Source organism: Coturnix japonica, chromosome 1 (genome assembly GCF_001577835.2).
Source record: "Coturnix japonica isolate 7356 chromosome 1, Coturnix japonica 2.1, whole genome shotgun sequence".
NCBI lineage: Eukaryota > Metazoa > Chordata > Aves > Galliformes > Phasianidae > Coturnix > Coturnix japonica.
In genome coordinates this window covers 87,156,405-87,176,592 of record NC_029516.1, presented here as the reverse complement: position 1 = coordinate 87,176,592, position 20,188 = coordinate 87,156,405, and the positions used below count along the sequence as shown (strand labels likewise).

At 36.3% G+C, this 20,188-nt stretch overlaps 1 protein-coding gene across 1 annotated transcript in view; it reads left to right on the top strand.

Annotated features, from left to right (window-relative positions):
* ROBO2 (roundabout guidance receptor 2) overlaps nt 1–20,188 on the top strand; it is an 861,802-nt gene that overhangs the window by 746,256 nt on the left and 95,358 nt on the right. Inside the window, exons 7-9 of the mRNA XM_032448447.1 lie at nt 88–99; nt 10,575–10,699; nt 15,248–15,419. Coding sequence (XP_032304338.1) covers nt 88–99; nt 10,575–10,699; nt 15,248–15,419 — 309 coding nt within the window. The remainder of the gene's footprint in view (nt 1–87; nt 100–10,574; nt 10,700–15,247; nt 15,420–20,188) is intronic.

The window sequence follows — 20,188 nt, the reverse complement described above, 5'->3', positions numbered from 1 at the left end:
AACATTACACGTCATGCATTCTGACAGATATTCTTTTCTTTTTTAATTTTTTTTTATGTTCTCACTACACCATTGTAATGTCAACAGCTCGCCCCGTTGGTAAGTAACCATCCTTCTATCCATTTTAGCATGGCTTCATGCAATGCTTCATCTTTCATTTGCAACAGTATTTAACTGGCTTAAGTTAGCAGCCAGTGTTTAATAATATTAACTTTATAGCACCAGGCAAGTGATTTTGACTGACAAAGTGCTATTTCTGAACTTTCTATTTTCTGCTATGTCATGCATAAATACATTTGCCAAATCACCAAGAAATAACCAGTCAGTGAAACTGAACGGGTGTGGTGATACTGAGCCAAAATCATTCAGACATTTTTAACAGCCTATTTAAGGGCCTGGTATAAAAGCCATTGAAATAAACAGAATGGATTGTATTGACTTTGGTGAGCTTCTATCAGGCCCTAAATGATCAGCTCATTGTGCCTCTATTGCATAGCAGTAAAAGCACAGGCATTGCATGTCCTTTCTTTTTTTGTGTCTTTCAAAGACTTTTGAAATGAAATAGTTCTGGAATTGAAGAGGGGATGGAGTAGATTTCCGTGCTTGTTAAGAAACTTCATCATTGATTTTCACCCTTTGGTCAACTTCAAGTGCATTCTGGAATGCTCTGTATAGGTTGTGGCCATTATGAATAACAAGTCCGGAGGAAGACAGTCTCTGGATTTTGATTTCTTATTGTGAAATTTAGATTCCTTTTTATGTCTTTGAAATTACTTCTAAAAATGTATAGAAATCTAACTGAGCATAATGGAAAAATTGCAACTGCCACTGGCTGCAATTCACTTTTGGTGTTCACAAATATCCTGAACTTATTTAATTTTCATTCACGGATCTTTACTCTGTACCTGTATGGACTTTTAAAATAATTTAATTGATCATACTGCTTCTCTGAATTTTTGCAGTTTGCACTGATATGTATCTTCTATAATAATAATATGGTTACTCTGTTCGGCGAATTATTTATTTATTTATTGTTTTTGTTTGTTTGGGGTTTTTTGTTTGTTTGTTTGTTTTTGTGTTTTGTTTTTGGATTAGTGTGAGAAGTCTGTACTGGTGTTTATAGAAATTTCTAAGAGCTGTAGTCTTTATGTAGTCATTGTTTTTATTTATTTATTTATTTATTTAAACAAATGTGTTTGACTAAAGTTTGATCTTGACCTTGTCTCAGGTCTTCACTCTTATGAAGCTGGAGGAATAAAAGTTGAAATAATTTAAATATAAGATCTAGATTAAGCATCTGTTTCCATAACAAAGGTGATCCCATGCTAATTAGCTTGCTTGAACTGTCGTGAATAGAGCCAAGCCATGTGCCTCTGCAGTAACTTTATTGCTTACCAAACTTGGAGAATTCCCCACGTAGTAGAGTAATTCACAATTCTCCATTTAGAAAATCAATAGTCAGCTTTAAACCTGAGTCCCTACTGTATTACTTTGAGATTATGCTAGTTCTCAATAAATTAATTCCCAGGAGTTGTAACAGTAAAACCAGAGTAAACCTAAAAAAAAACAGTATTCCTTCCTAGTCTGGAAGTGTAGTGATTGCAGTGTATAAGTGGCTTGCTTTCTTTGGTCACTTATATCTAATCCTGTACCTGTAGAAAAGACACCGCTCTCCTTATAATAGGGTTTGCTTTTACTTTTTTCTTCCTTTTCATCCTACTGTTCCTATCTCTGTTTCATTCAAAAGTAGGCAAGGCTAGCATCTATCTATGCTGTTGAAAATATAAAGCCAGGTAGAACAAAACAAAGTAATCTCTCTTTCCACCATATTTTCACCACCAGAATGTTCAAATGATCTGTTAAAACTGTCATCTGACAGGAATGGCAAGTCAAATCTTGTAGTTTTTTGTTTTGCTGTGTTTAGAGACTTGACTTGAAGGCAGAGCAAAATTCACCTCCTACAGAAGGAAGATAAAGAGAACTCTTCTTAATATTATGATACTCACAGCTCTTTAGGAGGGTGACATTTTAACAGAAGTATATTTTTATACTTTTGTGTATGTTAAACTGAAGGAGAGCAATTTATAAGTTTATATTCTTTCCTGATACCTGCATATTATCCAAATGCATGTTTTTCATTGCTACCTCCATTTCAGAGCAGATTTGTTTTGTCTTTACTATGCTATAAAGAACAAAATATTTTGTTTCTTTGATGTGTTGCTGGAAAATAGATACATATATTTTTAATGTTCAAGGATTGTAGTTCTTACTGCAAACTGAATCAGTTTCGTCTTCTGTTTAGCTTTATACCTGTTTCAAATATTTATATTCTATTAGTTGTGACATTGTCATTTAAATTTCAGCTTGACTGGAAAATTCAGGAGTTGGGATTACTTCTGCCAGTGATCATGTTTGATTCAAGCAGATATTAACATATGATCTATACTACATAGATGAAATGAGGTATGATCCTGCCTCAGGTGGATGGCAGCTGGTGAATTTAACAGCTCTGTGCTAGATTACTTGGTGTTGCTGCTAGGTATAAACACTTGGCTCATTTCTGAAATAGGTGTTTTCTTATTTATAACCTTTTGAAATTGTTATAAGATTTACAATAGATGATTTGGGAAACCAAATTATTAACCCCATTTATCCCTATTTCTCCCATTATTTCACATGCGAGATGAATTTTCTAAATGAGGAAGTTAATATTTTCTTATTTTGGCACTCTGCTGTATTTCTTACAGTAGCCATGCAGGAGAATAACTGTAAAAAGTAGCCCAAAATTTGAGAGAGGCCCAGAAGTTTTGGATAATTCCACCTAAAAGTAACACTGGTCTACTTTTCAAAAGTAGTTGCTATACTTCTCTCAGATGGAGTCTTAAAATTAACTTAGAAATAGAAGATTTGTGAAAATCTTTAATGAAGTAAGGGGAAATCAAGCAATTTACAATAACTTTACTTCCCTACCACGTTGGAGGAGATAAAAACAAAAAAGACACTTACCATCAATATTCAAAATTTCATACTAATTAAATGCAACCTAAGCATGTGAAACATTATTTCACTTAAATATAGTAGGGATATAGTAGGTCCTGGTCAGGTCACCAGGTCAGGCTTGCCTTAATGATCAGTTCAGAGTGGTGTAGCATGAAACAAAATAGAAAGGACTTTTTTTTTTTTCTTTTTTTTTTCTTTTTTTTTAATATATGAGCATATATTAGTTTTTGTGGCTTGAAATTACATTGTTTGGATGATAGCTAAGAAAGAACTCTATCCTTTTCCATTTTGAGAAGGAGTGCTATCTTTTTCCATTTCATTCTGACTTAAAGGAGAATAGTTTTATTTTTAGCATATTCCAGAAACTATCACCTCCATTTGAGTCACTGAAGAGTAGTACAACCATATCAGCAATGACAATTGGTGTGTGACAGAAGAGATGAGATCATGCTTGGCACTGCTGTGCCACCTTTCAGTGACAGAAATCTCCTACCTACGTATATCAAACTGCAGTATTTTGTCTGCATGCTTCTGTCACATAAAGAAGTTTTCAGAAGGTGGTAAGTGCACCAGTAAACATTAGACTTTGTGCATTTATTTATTAAGTGAAAGAGTAATGTATTTTTTCTTATTTGTCATTTGGCAAATTCTTCAAAGTCAAAAGGTTGCCATAGAAATACTTAGGCCTCTGAGTACCAGTAAGAAGAAAAAATACAGAACTGACTTGTTTTGATGTTTTGTAGCCTTTTAAAGACCACTTTAAAAATATAATAATTAAAAAAAAAATAAAAAATTCTAAACTCTTTAGTGTTTATCCCTTTGCAGACTGTGCTAGCTGAACTAGCCTAAATCTGAATAATGACTCCAGGTACCATGGGAATATGTTCAGGTTATATAGGCCAGAACACATTACCATCAAACATTTAAGGGCTGGCCCACAAAATTCTGTCTCCATTTTCAACTTCTCCAAGTACTTTGGGTATAACAGGTAGTATTAAAAACAGAAATGTGGAAGTTCAGAGAGAGGATTCTTCAACAGTCACCATGAAAGATGGCTGCCTACTTGAAGTTTTAGTGTTTTGTACTGTGCCCAGTCTTCTGTGTATGTGCCTATATGCGTTGCTGTTTCTGTTACAGAAAATCTAGTTATAGTGAGTGCAGGAAGTGATAAAGGGCCTTTTTTCTTTCCTTTCTTTTTTGATTGTTTGATTTCATTTAGCTTTTAATTTTATTGCTGAACTCTAGCTTGGGAGAGTTTTGATGTGTAAATCTTTTTTAGCTATTCTGAATTTATTATGTATGCTCAAATCTGCAGGAATTTTTTTTCTTGCTGCAGTGGATTCTGAGTCCTTCCATAAGTGTTTGAAAAAAAAACAGCATATGAAAAGGAGTCTTTTGATGCGTTGCTCCCTATGTAAACTTTTCACTTTTTTAAAAAGGTTAAATCTGTTACTTTTCCTTCAAGAAATGGATGAAAATCAATACATTAATGCATTCCTCTTTCTCTTTGCTTTCTTTACTCACGGGATCACAGGGCTTAGAAGGGACCTCTGGAGATGATCTAGTCCAATGCTAACACAGATTCCCCAGAGTAGGTTACACAGAAAAGTGTTAGGGAGAGTTTGGAGTATCTTCAGAGGAGACTCCACAGCACCTCTGAGCAGCTTGTTCCATTGCACTATCACTACTCATAGCAAAGACATTTTTCCTATTGATCTTCTTGTGTTACTCTTTTAGACCATTACCCCTTTTTCTGTCACCAGTCACCCTGAAAAAGGACTGGCCCTATCCATTTGACTCCTGCCCTGAAGATATTTGTAGGCATTGGTAAGATCTCCCTTCAGTCTTCTACAGGCTGAACAGACCCAGATCTCTCAGCCTTTCCTCAGAAGGAAGATGCTACAGGAATTTAACCATCTCCATTGGACTTTCTCTAGAAGTTCCCCATCTTTCTTCAACTGGGGAGCCCAGAACTGGACATAGTACTCCAGATGTGGCCTCACCATGGCTGAGCAGCAGGAGAGAATAATCTTTCTTTACAATGTTTTAATTAACTGTACCATATCATACTGTACCATAACTTTTATTGCTATAAAGATAACTATGAAATTGCTGCAATTGCTGCAAATGTACAGTGCCAAAGGAAAACAAAACAAAACAAACAAAACAAACAAACAAACAAAAACCCTATAAATGACAATATTAGTTATGTTTACTGCCTCTTCACTTCTTCACTGCTGGAAACAGAGCTGAGTCTTAACACATTTGATTCTTTATCAAGCAATATGTTTTTGCCTGTTCTTTAAAGTTTTTTCCTCAGCAGTGAGGGGGATGATTGTTGCTTAGAAGATTTAGCATGTTTCCTCTTACCCATTCAAAGAAATATGTTTCTGGATAATAAATAATTCTAGTTTACATTGAAATACACATCTTTATCACTTAGCTTACCTAAGTAATCTTCCTGACAAGTTTAATTTGAAGTTGAATATCGATTGTAATTTAAACCCTTTAAAATTTGTTGTAGTCACTGTTTTTCTGTAATAATTATTTTTTTCAGTGACTCTTATCTGAAGACCATGTAAATCAGTAATAGAATTTCTACTAACTTCAACAGGGACCTTAATACATATCATTAATTAAAAGATTACTAAATTTTTCATTATCTGAAAATTGTTTGCATTGGAAAAAAATGAGATTAATCCCATAGCGACTGCCTTAGATAATTGAGGATGTTAGAAAAAAACAAATGATGACAACAAATATCCCACTGTTATTAATTTCTGTGGTTACAGTTCCATTACTGCTTGCTGTAGAAATAGTAGACTTGGTATGATATCTACTTTTGATTAAAATCACAGCAATATAAACTATATACCTCAGGACACCTGGACTGATGGAGCTTCTGTGAGCAGGTCATGATAATGGAATTCCCTACAGACTATTTTATTCAGTGTGAACCACAAACCTTAAGACTAGCTTAGAAAATTGTGTCACTGGAAGAAAATGTTGCTGGTACTTTATGTGGGATTCACAGTGCTATTTACTGTAAAATCACATTTTTCTCTAGTAATTTTCCTCTCATCTTCTGAGCCATTTTGTGCCACATTTCTTATCAGGTGACCAGAGTTCACCTAGGAGGAATAAATTCACTGCCTTGGTCAAACTTTTCTACATAAGCAGCTTTATCAGCTCCTGGTAATTCAGCATAATGTATCCAGAGACGCTAGTGGTAAATAAATGAATGTAATCCATCTGAACATATTTGCGATTCTGCTACCTTGGAAAACAATTGATAAATATTTTGTAATATTCATTTTTCTTTTTCTAAGTCTCCTTAACACTTGAGCAGAAGCTACCTTCATATACATTTATTTGTAGAATAAAAGATCTATCAAGTGACACATAAAATGACATTTAGAAAGAGTTCAGCAGAGAGCACTGTTACCATTTTCAATAACTAATGCTCAACTACTGCTCACACTTTTCTATCTCCATTTTCATTCTTGCCTTGAATACTGTTCTGTGCTGTAAAATCAGTTCTGAACATGATGTGATTAACCTTAGGGCCTCCCCATCCCCTCATTGCAAAGCCCACCTTGTACATGGCCTATGCTTTCTATTCGTGTTCACCATCTGATTTCCATATCATCCTGCTCACCCTCATGAGCCGCTATTAGCATAACAGAGCTTTAGTGTGACATTGATTGAAGCAAGCACTTGCTGAATGCAGTATCAGAGCATAATTTGCCAGAATTCAAATGTAATTTCCTAAGTACTTGTCCAATTCATTAAAAATAAAATGTTAAAAAAAAAAAAATTAAAAAAAAAAGAAAAAAAAAAAGTGGAAGTGCACAGTGCACTTGATCTGTAGTTTTAATTGTTCTTTTTTTTTTTTTTTTTTTTTTTTTTTTTTTTGAGTTTTTTTTAATTAGAATTTTTTTTTTTTTTTTTTTTTTTTTTTTCATATTTTTGTCCAGTGCCCTGGAATCCAAGCAATACATTTCCTTTTAGAGCCATTGAAAATCTTTGACTTTCAAATATCAATTAAGCAAGAGTTTTTTTCTACTCTGTTTATTCCAATCCACCTAATGGTACATCTGAAACAATAAAGGGTAATAGTTTGATAGGCACAGTACTTGGTTTCCTGCTTGCTTCCTAACAGTTTTTTCAACAGATTCTTCTAATTACTTTAATGCTTGAATTGAATTAAGCATTAAAGTAGCTCATAATTCTTTAACAGCTGAAGCATATCAAGCCTGCTGTTATTAATCTAACTGTACCTTTCCAGACTCCTTTGAGAGGAGCCATAATGACTTGAATAAGATTTTTGCCAACGTTCTACTGATGTTGAACTTTGAGGGAGTCATGTTTTTAGTTAATCTTTCTGCAAAATAATAGTAATAATATTTACCTACCTTATATATAGCATCTGTGTATGTAGGTAATGAACTTTCTTTGTAGGAAAACTGAAGTGCTTATTCTGTGCTCAAAGCCTTGCTGTCCCTGAACAGGATCACATTGCATTCTCTGGAGATAATGGTAGTCTTACTGATTTGGTAGTTGTGCTTGACCAAAATTTATCCTAAAAGTATTAACTGTTACGTTCAGTTGTCAGTTCTCATTACTCAGCTGGAATTTGGAAGATAAAATTGATATGGTTAAAACATGCTGTAACATGTTATTTTTATCTGTCTGTAAACAGAACTATAGCTGAAAACAATGACAAGTTGTAGCACTGTTTACTGGAGACTTCAGAAAATCTAAACCTGTTGCTCTGAGGCAACATCTCATGTTCACCTAGAATGGTAAATGCCAAGGCAGATTTGGTGTGTGATAGGAGGAGAGAAGAGCAACAAGGGCAACATACACCAATTGGGTTATCCAGTCTGAGATACCAGCTTAATTCCTGCTTCTTTTTTATGTCTATTTTTGCAAAATAAAGGATTATTTTTCTGCCCTTAAGAAAATGAGGGACGTTCAGAATTAGGAGTAGGTCAAACTGTAGATTGAACTCGTAAGTTTGTCTCTTGTTGTGCTATCACTAAGTTACCTGAATTTGGTCCTTGGAAAATCTACTACTGCAACAAATGCTGTTAAGTACATGCACTAAGGGCTTTGAATTATTGACTTACAGCACAGCCTTATATGTGAGGATGTTTCAGATAAACCTTTAAACTTATCTACCTGCACTTATTTGGCTATATGATTTTAAAGATAAGCTCATGGAAAGGGCATGCCCTTCTTCCATCTGCTGTTGTGTCTCAGAGCACTGTCTATAACGCTTACCACCAATGGACTAAGGCTGCCTGTGAAGTGATCTTTCTTACGTATCTATAATGCCTAGGCATGATCTGTGGAACTCCTGACACCATATTTTTAGCCTCAATAGGAAGATTATGATCTTGAGTCCATCTATAATGTTGCACTGACTCATGTATAGTTCCAGTTTAGTGCACCTGAAGAGATTAGAAGTTTTCTGTTCTCCACACTGAGTTTGCTGTTGATTCTATGTTGTATCCTGGGAAATGAACTTCTGTGGCTGAGCAGCAAACACTGAAACAATTCATTGACCTTTGTTAACTAGTTGATCAGAACTGTAGAGATACCTTAGTGTAAGGTATGCATTCAGAAATGGAGTTTTCTAATTCATAACTAAAAAAATCACAGAATCACAGAATTGTGGGGGTTGGAAGGGACCTCTAGAGATCATTGAGTCCAACCCCCGAAAATCTTTCTCTTCCTTCCCATATGACTGAACAAACATACATACTGTTTACTATATTACTGCTTTCTATTTTTTTTTTTCTTTCTGAAAGAATTGCATACAGATATGCTAGGTAAAACAAGGTGAGGGAAAAAAAACAAACAGGAGACGTGCTACAGTCTAGGGCTATAGGAGTAGAATAAACCAAATTTGTATCCTAGAGTATTCAGAGCAACACCTATGCACTTATAGCAGCCTTAGAGTATAGGAGTATAAATGGACAGCAGCAGTATACCTGCCCCTTCAGAAGACTGATTCCTTCTGAGGTCCTAGGAAGAGGCAAAAACTTCTCTCTAGTAAGTCTGAAGCTTGTGCTCAGGAGTGTGAGATGGAAGGAAGTCTCCTTTTGTAGTTCTCTCCTGCCTTCCAGATTAACAGTGGTTCATGTTTATTAAGTGTTTTATAGTTCTTGTTTTAAGAGTACTTTATATCAATGCTATTGACTTCATCACATAAGTACAAAGTGTATTAAAAAAAAAATAAAAAAAATCAGATCTGCATACATGTCTGTGCATTTAGCAAATCTGCATCTGTGCTGTCAGCAGGTGTAATCGGAAGCTGAATCTTGATTGCTCTTCTTGTCTAATTAAATAGTTTGTAATTATAATGGTGAAAATATGGTTTTCTAAAACACTGAAATTCTGTTTACCTAAAAGCTTAGTAGTTCCTTAAACCACCTCTCTCCACAGCCACCAGAGCAATAATGGAATGGGAAAAAATGCACCCTTTTAATTATTTTTTCCCCTTTCTTCAACCTATTGGATAACTCAGCTAGCCTTTTGATAAGAACATATGGAGACGCTGATTACATTTTTAACATATGCCAAACAGTATATATCCAATTCCGCTGAGCTACAATGTTGAACCAAGGCTGGGAGGTTTGCATATTATGCATCAGAAAGTTACTTTGTCACATGAGCATAGTTACTGATATTAAATTTTGTACTCTGACCTTCCACCACTGCTTCTTCCCCACTTTTCTTCTGCACATTAAAATCCTTTTTCACCCTTCATGCTCCCACCAGGCATCGACTCACTGTTCTCCATTAGCATTCCTAGACAAATCAAAACACATCTCCTTTTTCAAAATTGCTCTCTTTGGAATGCTGTTAATGCTATCTACTTGAACACAAAGCCAGTCCTGACTCTTCTTTCACATTTTAACTCCAACTTATCCTTCTTTTCCTTTCTCTCTTACTGAGCTCCTGGAATACATTTCTTCTTACTCACTGCTTTCCAGCCCGCTAACTCTTCAACTCTTGCTTCCTTCTTGTCTTTTCACAATCTAAAAATCTAGATCTCCCAAGTCTGTGATGCTTTAGCAAACTTCCTTTTCACAGCAAGACCTTCTTCACACTTCCTTCTTAACCACATTGTCTCTGAGAGATGCTGAGGGAGCACTTAAACTTCTATTTTTCTGCTATCATCCAGACCTTCCTCTCCTTTCTCGATCATTTTTTTAAGCCATGATAAGCCATGTGTAATGTGTATTGTATTGATGGTAATTGTTTATATGAAAGGTAGAATACATCCAGACCGGTATCATAAACACTGTTGAACCTTAGAATTTATTGTTGTCAGAGTTCATGCTAATGTTTCTGGTTCTAATGTTGTTTTTTGTTTTGTTTTTTTTCTTTGTTTTGTTTTGTTTTGTTTTTTTTAATTAACGCATTTAGCAACCAGGTGTATTAATTCTGTCTAATTAGTGTATCTGGTGTTCTATATTGTTGTCTTTTTTCCTTAAATATGCCTCATCATGCCTTTGCAAAATATCCTACATTTACACTATATTTTTCCTCTTACATTGTAGCTCCCCCACAGTTTGTGGTGAGACCACGAGATCAGATTGTAGCCCAGGGTCGAACAGTGACTTTTCCTTGTGAAACTAAAGGAAATCCCCAGCCAGCTGTTTTTTGGCAAAAAGAAGGAAGCCAGGTAAGATATATAAGTACCCTATGAATTTTTCAAGCCTTTCTAAAAAGTTATATATGGATTATTTTCAAATGAAGATAGACATAATAATATTCATTCTTTTAATCTTACAAAAGAATTTGTCTTTAAAACAAATGCCATCTTCTACCAACATTTTATTGCTGTTTAGTTTAAATATTAGCATTGTGAAGAGCACAAAGTCTATTTAAGTGGGTGAAATTTGTGCTAGGAACTGTGCAAAGATATTAAAAGCAGTAGTACCTATCTTACAGCCTTCATTCTGAAGCACCCAACAAACAGGTGGGTGAGACAAACAGAGGTACGACTCGACTTTTAAGTAATCAGTGCCGGTAATTACAATTCACAGCTTGTCTAGACATGATCAGGTAGATACATAGCTAGCAAACTGATTTGCATTGGCGTATTCTCACAGTACACTCAGATATGGTTTCAAACGCTCAACTTCTTTCTTCAGTAGAATTATCTCAGGATATTTCTGAATGTGGTTTTGGAAATATTTTCCTGAATCCTTACTTTCATTGTGTGAAAGCAAAATTTCTGAACTTGTTAACAGGGTTGCAATAAGCTGATTCTACCGTACATAGCTTGATGTTTGAATGCAACATATTTTTTTTCTGTTTTTACTGCGCTGGCAGAACAAAAATAAACCATTCTCACTTTTGACATGCTGTTAGTATGTTAACTTTGAACACTGTAAACAATGTGCCAGAGTTCCCTTTTTTTTTTACCTAAGCAAAGGTGGGGAGGTATAGATGAACATCCAAGGACAGTGCCTTATGCAACTTTGTGATGGGGCCTATTGTGACTGTCTGTCTATGTAGCTTTTCTGTGTGTCCTTTTCTATTAGAGCTATTAGTTTTTTCAAAGCTCTGTGCTGCTTTTTACCATACAGTGAGATGTGGGTTAGCTTAAGTATTCACCTTGTGCTGTGCAGGGCATCTGTGCCTCTAACCTGGAGGCACTGTACAACAGCTCAGAGTGTGAGGTATGATATCTGACCACCTATCTCCAACTCTGAAACATCTGCTTGTTTCATCTTTTCACCAGGTCAGATAACTGGCCATAATGAAAATACAGAAGCTAACAGTATTTGGTGCTCTGTTGCATTTAAATCTTACAAAGGTGCCATGGTTTTAACTTATGAGTGTAATTTCATGTGAGTATAAGCTTAGTCTTCAGTGTGTTACTTTCAGCTCATTATTTACAGAATTTTAGATCTAACCTCCATATATCACATTCTGGAAAAGCATAGTCTTGTGTGTTTCAATCATGCAAACATTTTTCCAAGGGGAAAGTAGAATATCATCTTGAAATTACAGTGGGAAGTACTGATGTGCTAGCAAACATTTCAAAACACTTTCTTGAAGAGAATTTTAATAACATGGTAATGTTTATGTAAAGTGAGCTTATAGTGTCACACTTGAATCTAATAAAGTGGACATCTATCATGCTGTAATAAAGAGAAGAACTTCTAATTAAAGTAGAACATCATTTGCAGTATTAAAGTCATTTAGTGTAATTGAAAAGTGTTAATTCTCTATTTAATCCTCTTCCATTGGTATCACTTCAAGGGTAAAAACATTTTAAGGTTAAAATGCATCTTGTGTCTTTAATTGAATGTTATTACCTACTGATTGTAACATGTTGAAGCTGTTTAATTGCAAACCTGGAAAATTAATTACCATATTGAGAACCAGATCCCAAGGGTTAGAAAGTCCTTTTTTGACAAATAAATGCAACATAAAAATTGATACCTACATGGTTTGTAGTCAAACCTTGAAGCATCGCTCAAAGTGATTCATTATAACCATTATGTTAATCTTAATTGAGCATCATTTAAGTGTTAGCATCAGGTTAGTGTTACCATCTCAATATAGAACTTGCCAGATTTTGCAATGAGATGTCAAGGAATAGGTGATTTTCCATTTCTTCATTAGAATCTGGAAGATGGTGTTTGGGCTGAACTAAAGCATTGTCCACTGAAAATGCTTGAATTTTCACCTTTATATGCCTGTTTACAAGTCATTGCCTGGATTTACAATGCATTATTCTGCTTTTACTCAAGCACTACAGTTTGCAGCACCACTCTTAACAGTTAGAGTAATGTTATGTACTCATGTTAGCCCACTGCAGTAATTGCCTGGCATTTTTCATTCATAATCTACTTCTTGACACTATTTTTCTGAGCACAGCCATCTTGAAAGGAGGAAAGTCTTTCTTCTTGTGTAATTTCTTCTTCTGTCTTGTGCATAAACAGCTGGTCCTTTTTTCTTTGGTAGCATGTTCCCCACAGTCTATCAGCCCTTCACCAATAAAATGTTCTGGGACAGGCCATCTGTAAACTTTAAACTCCCTGGATTAAGTTGAGATAAATCCAGGGAAACATGTAGATTTACATCCAAGGTGACTCTTGTTCTGCTGTTTGCAACCCATCTTGCCAAGATGAGTAAACTTGCAGCTAGTTAAGCCCAGTGAGGTTGTAAAAGCATTAAAATAGTGGACTGTGCTGTAACTTTGGACAAAATGTAACCCATAGTTACCTGATCCTTGTCAGAAGATTCATGAGACTAATCAACTCCTACTAAAGCGTAGAACATTCTCTGGGAAGTGATACTCATGTATCAGAAGAAAACATCCTCAAGAACAGACAATCCCATGCTGAATACAGAAAGAAGGCAAGTCTTAAATTTTTAAAGAAGGAGATTTGTATTCTTTTTCTACTTGAGTGTTAGGAACTTGTCCCTACACTGTCATAGAATCATAGGATCACCCAGGCTGGAAAAGACCTTGAAGATCATCAAGTCCAACCACAGCCTAATCATAGTACCCTAACTCTAACAACCCACTGCTAAATCATATCTCCAAGCGGATAAATCATATCTCTGAGCAAATCTATCTTTCATTTTGTTTCCTTTTACTATTTGTATAATGAGTGAAAAAGGAAATGAAGCTCTCCTACATCAAAATTCTGTTTTCTCATAACATTTACTTTCAGTACTCCTCCATTCAATGGGTATTTGTGCCAGGAACAGATTATCATGCAAGCTTCAAGACAGTTGAGAAAACCAGGCAAGTTATTTGAGACCCTTTTAGCCCTGCAGCCTAAAATTGGTTCAGAATTTTCACACTTTTTAAAATTTATTTCCCTCCTCCCTCCTCCCCCAGTTGAATCTGACATTTACTGGGCGGATGTTATTTTTTGAGGAAAAATTTTGTGTGAAAAATCCCTCAAAACATTGAAATATAAAGGGGGCAAAGGGTAAGACTCATCATATGGTAACAAGTAGCCTGTTAAGTTCATACAATTATAAAGATACTTGGAGTATTGGAGAGTGAGATCTCAGAGCCGATATCAGAGTGAGATGCAAGTTTTACTTTAAAGCTGAATTTTTTTAAATGCAAGTTTTTTGCTTGCCAGTTCCAAATAATTTTTTAATAAAACGTTGCGGTCTACTACAGAAATAGATTCACAGAAAATTCATTTAATATCCTACTCTATTCTTGGAGGTTTCCTTTTTAACTCACATAGGTAAGGTTAAAAGTTAGTAGAGAGTCATTATTTGAATACACAACAGAGGAACAGAGCCACAGTAGTTACTGAAAGCTTATAGTGTGGTAACAGTGTAATTGCATAATTTATGTGGCAGGCTTGTTGAGATAGTATTAAAATCAGACCCCTTTTGCCTGGAATTTGTGAATTCGTTATTACTGTTTAATTTGTCTCCTCTGTTTTTGTCTCATCAGGAAATACTACCAACATTTCCACATACATTACCTCTCCTTTCCTGCCCTCCATTTACATCAAGAGCTGCTGCAAGCAGTTTAACTTTTTTTCTTGAAAACACAACCTTCACCACTAAAACCTTGTCAGTTCTTTTTTATTATTATTTTATTTTTTCTCTGACAATTTCTATATCAGGTTTATGCCCTTTTTCTTCACCCTCTAGACTCCACACCGTTTTCCTGCTTTGGTATATCTCAGTTTGAATTTCCTTTTACATCTCCTTTAAGCTCTATCATCCTCTGCCAGCTTCTCCTACATTATGATCTGTTTTATATCTTCCCAGCTTTATTTCTGTGCCATGATCTTACTTTCTACTTTGCCCAGAACATATTCACTGCCAAACAATAGCCCTTTACTTCTTTTGATCAATTATTTTTGCTTGTTGTATAATGTTTGCTGTAGTATTATATCTTCCTGGTTTGACAGCCAGCTAAGTATATTATTAAAATTATTTATTCAGAATGATTACAAATGTATAGCAAGTACATATCACTCAAGTGTGATTGCTCTTTGCCTAAATTGCCATTTAGAACACACTACTGTGTATTGTGAAAGGGCTATTTCTAATTTGAACTGCAAAGCAGTGAGAGCTAGCTCTGTACACTCATAATTTCATAACCGCCAATGCTTATTTATTCTTTTTTTGATATAAAGAGATTTTAAGTAAAAAAATCATCATTTCTTTAACTGATAAAAAAGTGATGCTGTTGTGTTTTGAACTGATGAGAGATGAATTGTCTTTGCAGAATCTGCTCTTCCCAAACCAGCCACTCCAACCCAACAGTAGATACTCAGTATCACCAACTGGAGATCTCACTATTACCAACATTCAACGAGCTGATGCAGGCTACTACATTTGTCAAGCACTGACGGTTGCTGGAAGCATTTTAGCAAAGGCTCAGCTGGAGGTTACTGATGGTGAGCTATTGAAATTCCTTTTTTGTATTCCATCAGAAGTATTTTAAAGTTTATGTAGAAGAAAAAAAAAAAAAGAAAAGAAAAGAAAAAAAAAAAAGAAAAAAAAAAAAAGATGGGAGATCACTTAATTCATAAAAGTAAACAGGCAAGTTTCTACAGAACATACTGCAAGGATCTCTGCACAGTTCTCTACAGCATCAGAAAGAGACTGAAGTCTAGTTTTCATTTTGCATGCAATCCTTAATAGTCCAAACAAAGGACAAAACAACTTACTTAGAATACGGTTGGGAGGAAGGGAAGCTGCTCAGTTCACTAGAGCTGAAGTAGGACTAGAAAAAGATTGTGAAGAATTAGTAGTTTTATGACTAAAGAAATGGGCTGAGGTACAAAAATAAGTCTAAACACCTGTCTGGGTCCCAGCCTTCAGTATTATACAAAGAAACCTTTTTTGGAGATATCCGTAAGTCAGTTGCCTTCAATTTACTGGATCACTGTTAAAATAGAACTGCTATGTAGTGTAGCCTTTTAGTTTACATGTGTGTACAGTGACAATAACGAAAAGATGGGAACCACTGAGGCAATCTCCACCAAGGAGCAACCTGCAAGAGATGCTGCCTTAGTGGTGGTCAGCCCTTAAATGAGGTCTAGAGGAGGTGGAGTCAAGCTCCACCCCTTCCGGAAGCACAGCTAAATTACTCTCAACTGTGCTCCCACAGCTGACCCAACACTTGCCTCAGCTGATTAATCAGAAGTTCAGGCTGTGATTACTAATTTCCTATACACATGTGAAAAAGGCACAAGGATACTTCACTTCTGCAGAGCCATGTTCTAAGAATTTCTCAGTACAGTTAGGTGGGAAGAGAGCTATTTAAATACACTAGCAGATAAGAGTAGACAAGAAAGGAAAGGTACTACATGATCTGACGATGCTTTCAATTTTACAATTTTGGGCTTGAATGTTATTGTGCCTTGAAGTTTCACAGAACTGTAGAATTGTAGGGGTTGGAAGGGACCTCTAGAGATCATCGAGTCCAAATCCCCTGCCAAAGCAGGCTCCCTAAACCACGTCGCACAGGTTAAGTGTCCAGGTGGGTCTTGAATATCTCCGGAGAAGGAGACTCCACCACCTCCCTGGGCAGCCTGTTCCAGTGTTCTGTCACCCTCACTGTAAAGAAGTTCTTGTGCACATTCGTGCGGAACTTCCTATGCTGTAGTTTCATCCCATTACCCCTAGTCCTGTCCCCACGCACTACTGAAAAGTGACCATTCTCACCACTACAGCTCCCACACCTCAGGTGTTTATAAACCTGGATCAAGTCCCCTCCGAGCCTTCTTTTCTCAAGGCTAAACAGACCCAGTTCTCTAAGTCTCTCCTCATAGGGGAGATGCTCCAGGCCCTTCACCATCTTAGTGGCCCTCCACTGGACTCTTTCCAAGAGATCCCCGTCATTTTTGTACTGGAGAGCCCAGAACTGGACACAGTATTCCAGATGAGGCCTCACCAGAGCAGAGTAGAGGGGGAGGATCACCTCCCTCAATTTGCTGGACACTCTCTTTTTAATACACCCCAGTATGCCATTGGCCTTTTTGGCTACAAGGGCACACTGCTGGCTCATGGCCAATCTGTTGTCCACCAGGACGCCCAGGTCCCTCTCAGCAGAGCTCTTCTCCAGCAGGTCTTCCCCCAGCCTGTACTGGTGCATTCAATTATTTCTACCCAGGTACAAGACTCTACACTTGCTTTTGTTAAACCTCATCCAATTTCTTACTGCCCAGCTCTCCAACCTGTCAAGGTCCTTGTGAATGGCAAGACAACCATCTGTTGTGTCATCCATTCCTCCAAATTTTGTGTTATCTGCAAACTTGCTGAGGGTGGTCACTATCCCCTCATCAAGGTCATTGATGAAGATGTTGAACAAGACTGGACCCAGTACAGACCCCTGGGGGACGCTACTAGTTACAGGCCTCCAGCCAGATACCGCACCGACAACGACAAGCCTCTGCCCTCTGCCAGTCAGCCAATTCTTGACCCACTTCACTGTCCACTCATCTATCCCATACTTCCTTAGCTTTGTTATAAGGATGTCATGGGGGACAGTATCAAAAGCCTTACTGAAATCAAGGTAGACTACATCTACTGCCCTCTCCCTGTCCACCCAGCTAGTGACATCTTCATAAAAGGCCACCAGGTTGGTCGAGCACGACCTCCCCTTGGTGAACCCACGCTGAGTACTCCTGATAACCTCCTTATCTCCCAGTTGTCTGGAGATGGCATCCAGCACAAGCTGTTCCATCACCTTCCCTGAGACAGAGGTGAGGCTGACTGGCCTATAATTACCCAGGTCTTCCTTCTTGCCCTTTTTGAAGACTGGAGTGACATTGGACTTACCCTGCTTTGTGTAAAAACATCAACCCTTTGCATACGTCAGAAATCCTGTTGAAACCCCTCTTATTGTGGCTAGAAGGCAGTTTGCATCCTTTAATGTTAACAACAAGAGAATTCCTCTTACGTTAGGAGACTATGGCATTCCCCTGTATCATTATTCCTTATCTTAACAGAATCATTAAATTTATTCTGACAGTCTTTGATGAATTTTTGCCATTAAAACTGTTGTTATGTGCAGAGGTCTACTTTTATGGTTCCCTTAGAGACCTTCCTGTACCATGAAAGTTTGAAAAGATGTCTAATTCTGAATAATCTGACTTTTTATAAGAGCATATTCATCACAAATGACAGGTAGAGAGGCTCAGGCACGTGTTATAGAGGTCTGAGCATTAATTTGATGCCTTTTCTTTGTTTTCCAAAAGCTGTCTGTATTTTTATGACACAGGCAGATAATTTCTGCCTTATCCTTGCATCTTTACAAGCATATTGCTTTTTGCTAAAGCAGTTTCTGGAGACTAAAGGCTAACCTTCGCTCTGCAATCTCTTTAAGTCCTTTCTGTCATGATCTATGACAAAGTGATGCATTTTCATTCAATTCAAATTTAAATGTAGATTAAAAGGTCATTTAAAATTAATGGAAAAGCAGTATTTTTTAATATCTGTCCATAGCACTGCCTGATTCAGTGCCATGAGTGTGATTGGAATAAATAGAACATACAAACATTGGCTAGAAGGGCATCAAGCTGTTAATGGTCGCACCTGCTGATGCTGTACAGATTTACTGCAACATGGGCCGAGAGGATCAAACCAGGTTCAAGGATATTAGTGATAAAAATTCTTCCTTTTGACAGCCAAGACCTGTGGTCTGTCTTTATCTGTTTCTTGTATGAGATTAAAATAATAATAATAATAATAATGATAATCCTGCCTGATCTCTTTGGAATTTTTATTAGTTCACTTAAATAGTCAACAGAAAGCTCATAATAGTGTCCATGTTAGAATGCAAACTTAATTACAATGTGACATGCTTTCTCCATTGCTGAGCTCTGCTGCTAAAGGAATACAAGGCCTGTGTTCTTCAAATGCTTTGCAGAACCTACTGCCAGCGTGATCATTACAAAATAATGGAAGATTGCTTTTATAGAAATACCATTTCATCCTCGAGTCAAAGGGCAGGTGAGGTCAGGAGAAAAGTGCCAAAATAACATTGTGAAACTGAGATTATATACTTGAATGTACGATTAGATCACAGATATTTTTAATTGCTTTCAGTTAGGAAGTTAACCATAAATGTCTAACTAATCTGTTTTAGTTGATGTTGAGCAGAAGTTATGGAAGTCTGAGATCTTTATCAGTAGGGAAATCTAATGATTTTAAAAATACGATGAAAGATAAAGGGCATAATGTGCATGCTAGCTACACACTTAAGCATTAGTGTCCCAGTTTTTGGCTGGGGATTTCAGTTTTACTTCATAGCCCAGAATTTTTCTGTTTGGTTAATGATTTAATAATAGTGGCGAGCCATCTTTTTCATTTTGAACACATTTTTGTTTGATCCAGGGTAATTTAGATCCAATTGAAGTTCCAATACAGAATGAAAACATATGTCATGTGCAGAAAAACAAGTGCTTAATTATACCATATATAGCAGTGTTTCAGTTGTTACATTTTTGCACTTACAAGTCTTTACTGGAAATATTTTTAACTCAAGTGTTCACATGAGAAGAGATTACTAGCTGTGATGAAATGTGCTGAGTTGAGTGATAATTTTGCTGATTATGGACGGTGCTAAGAGCCCTCAGTGTATTTGAAATTCAAATCTTGTGTTTTCTTGAAAGGCTATAATATGATCCACTGTCTAATGCACATCTGGAAAAGCAGTATCAAATCTTAGCAGTCCTTTCAAACTCAAGAAGTGAATATGCAGATTGCAGTCTTGAAATGACAGATCATGCAAATAAAGCAAATGCTTCTCTCAAACTATGACTGTATTTATGATAAGTATAAAGTACATTTTTAAATTTATTCTATAGATTTATCCACCATGCACAGAATGTTTTGAAGTAAACTTCAATTTCTGCTTGCCTATCTTTATTTATATTTACATTATTTATATATTTTAATAGATAAATTTACCACTGTTTGTTCAGCTGTAGGATCTGCCTACAGTTTACCCAACAGCTGCAATTTGAGATGAGTACTGGATGGAGGATCTAGCTTAACATCCTGCAGTAGATTTCTCTGACAACATAAGAATGAAATGTTTTAGGATGCTCAACATTATTTGGAAAATAAATTTAATCCATTTTTCCCAGCCTGAAACGAAATTTTTTAACTATTGATCTACTGAATATGGTGGGGTATGTCTCTTAAAAGAAAATAG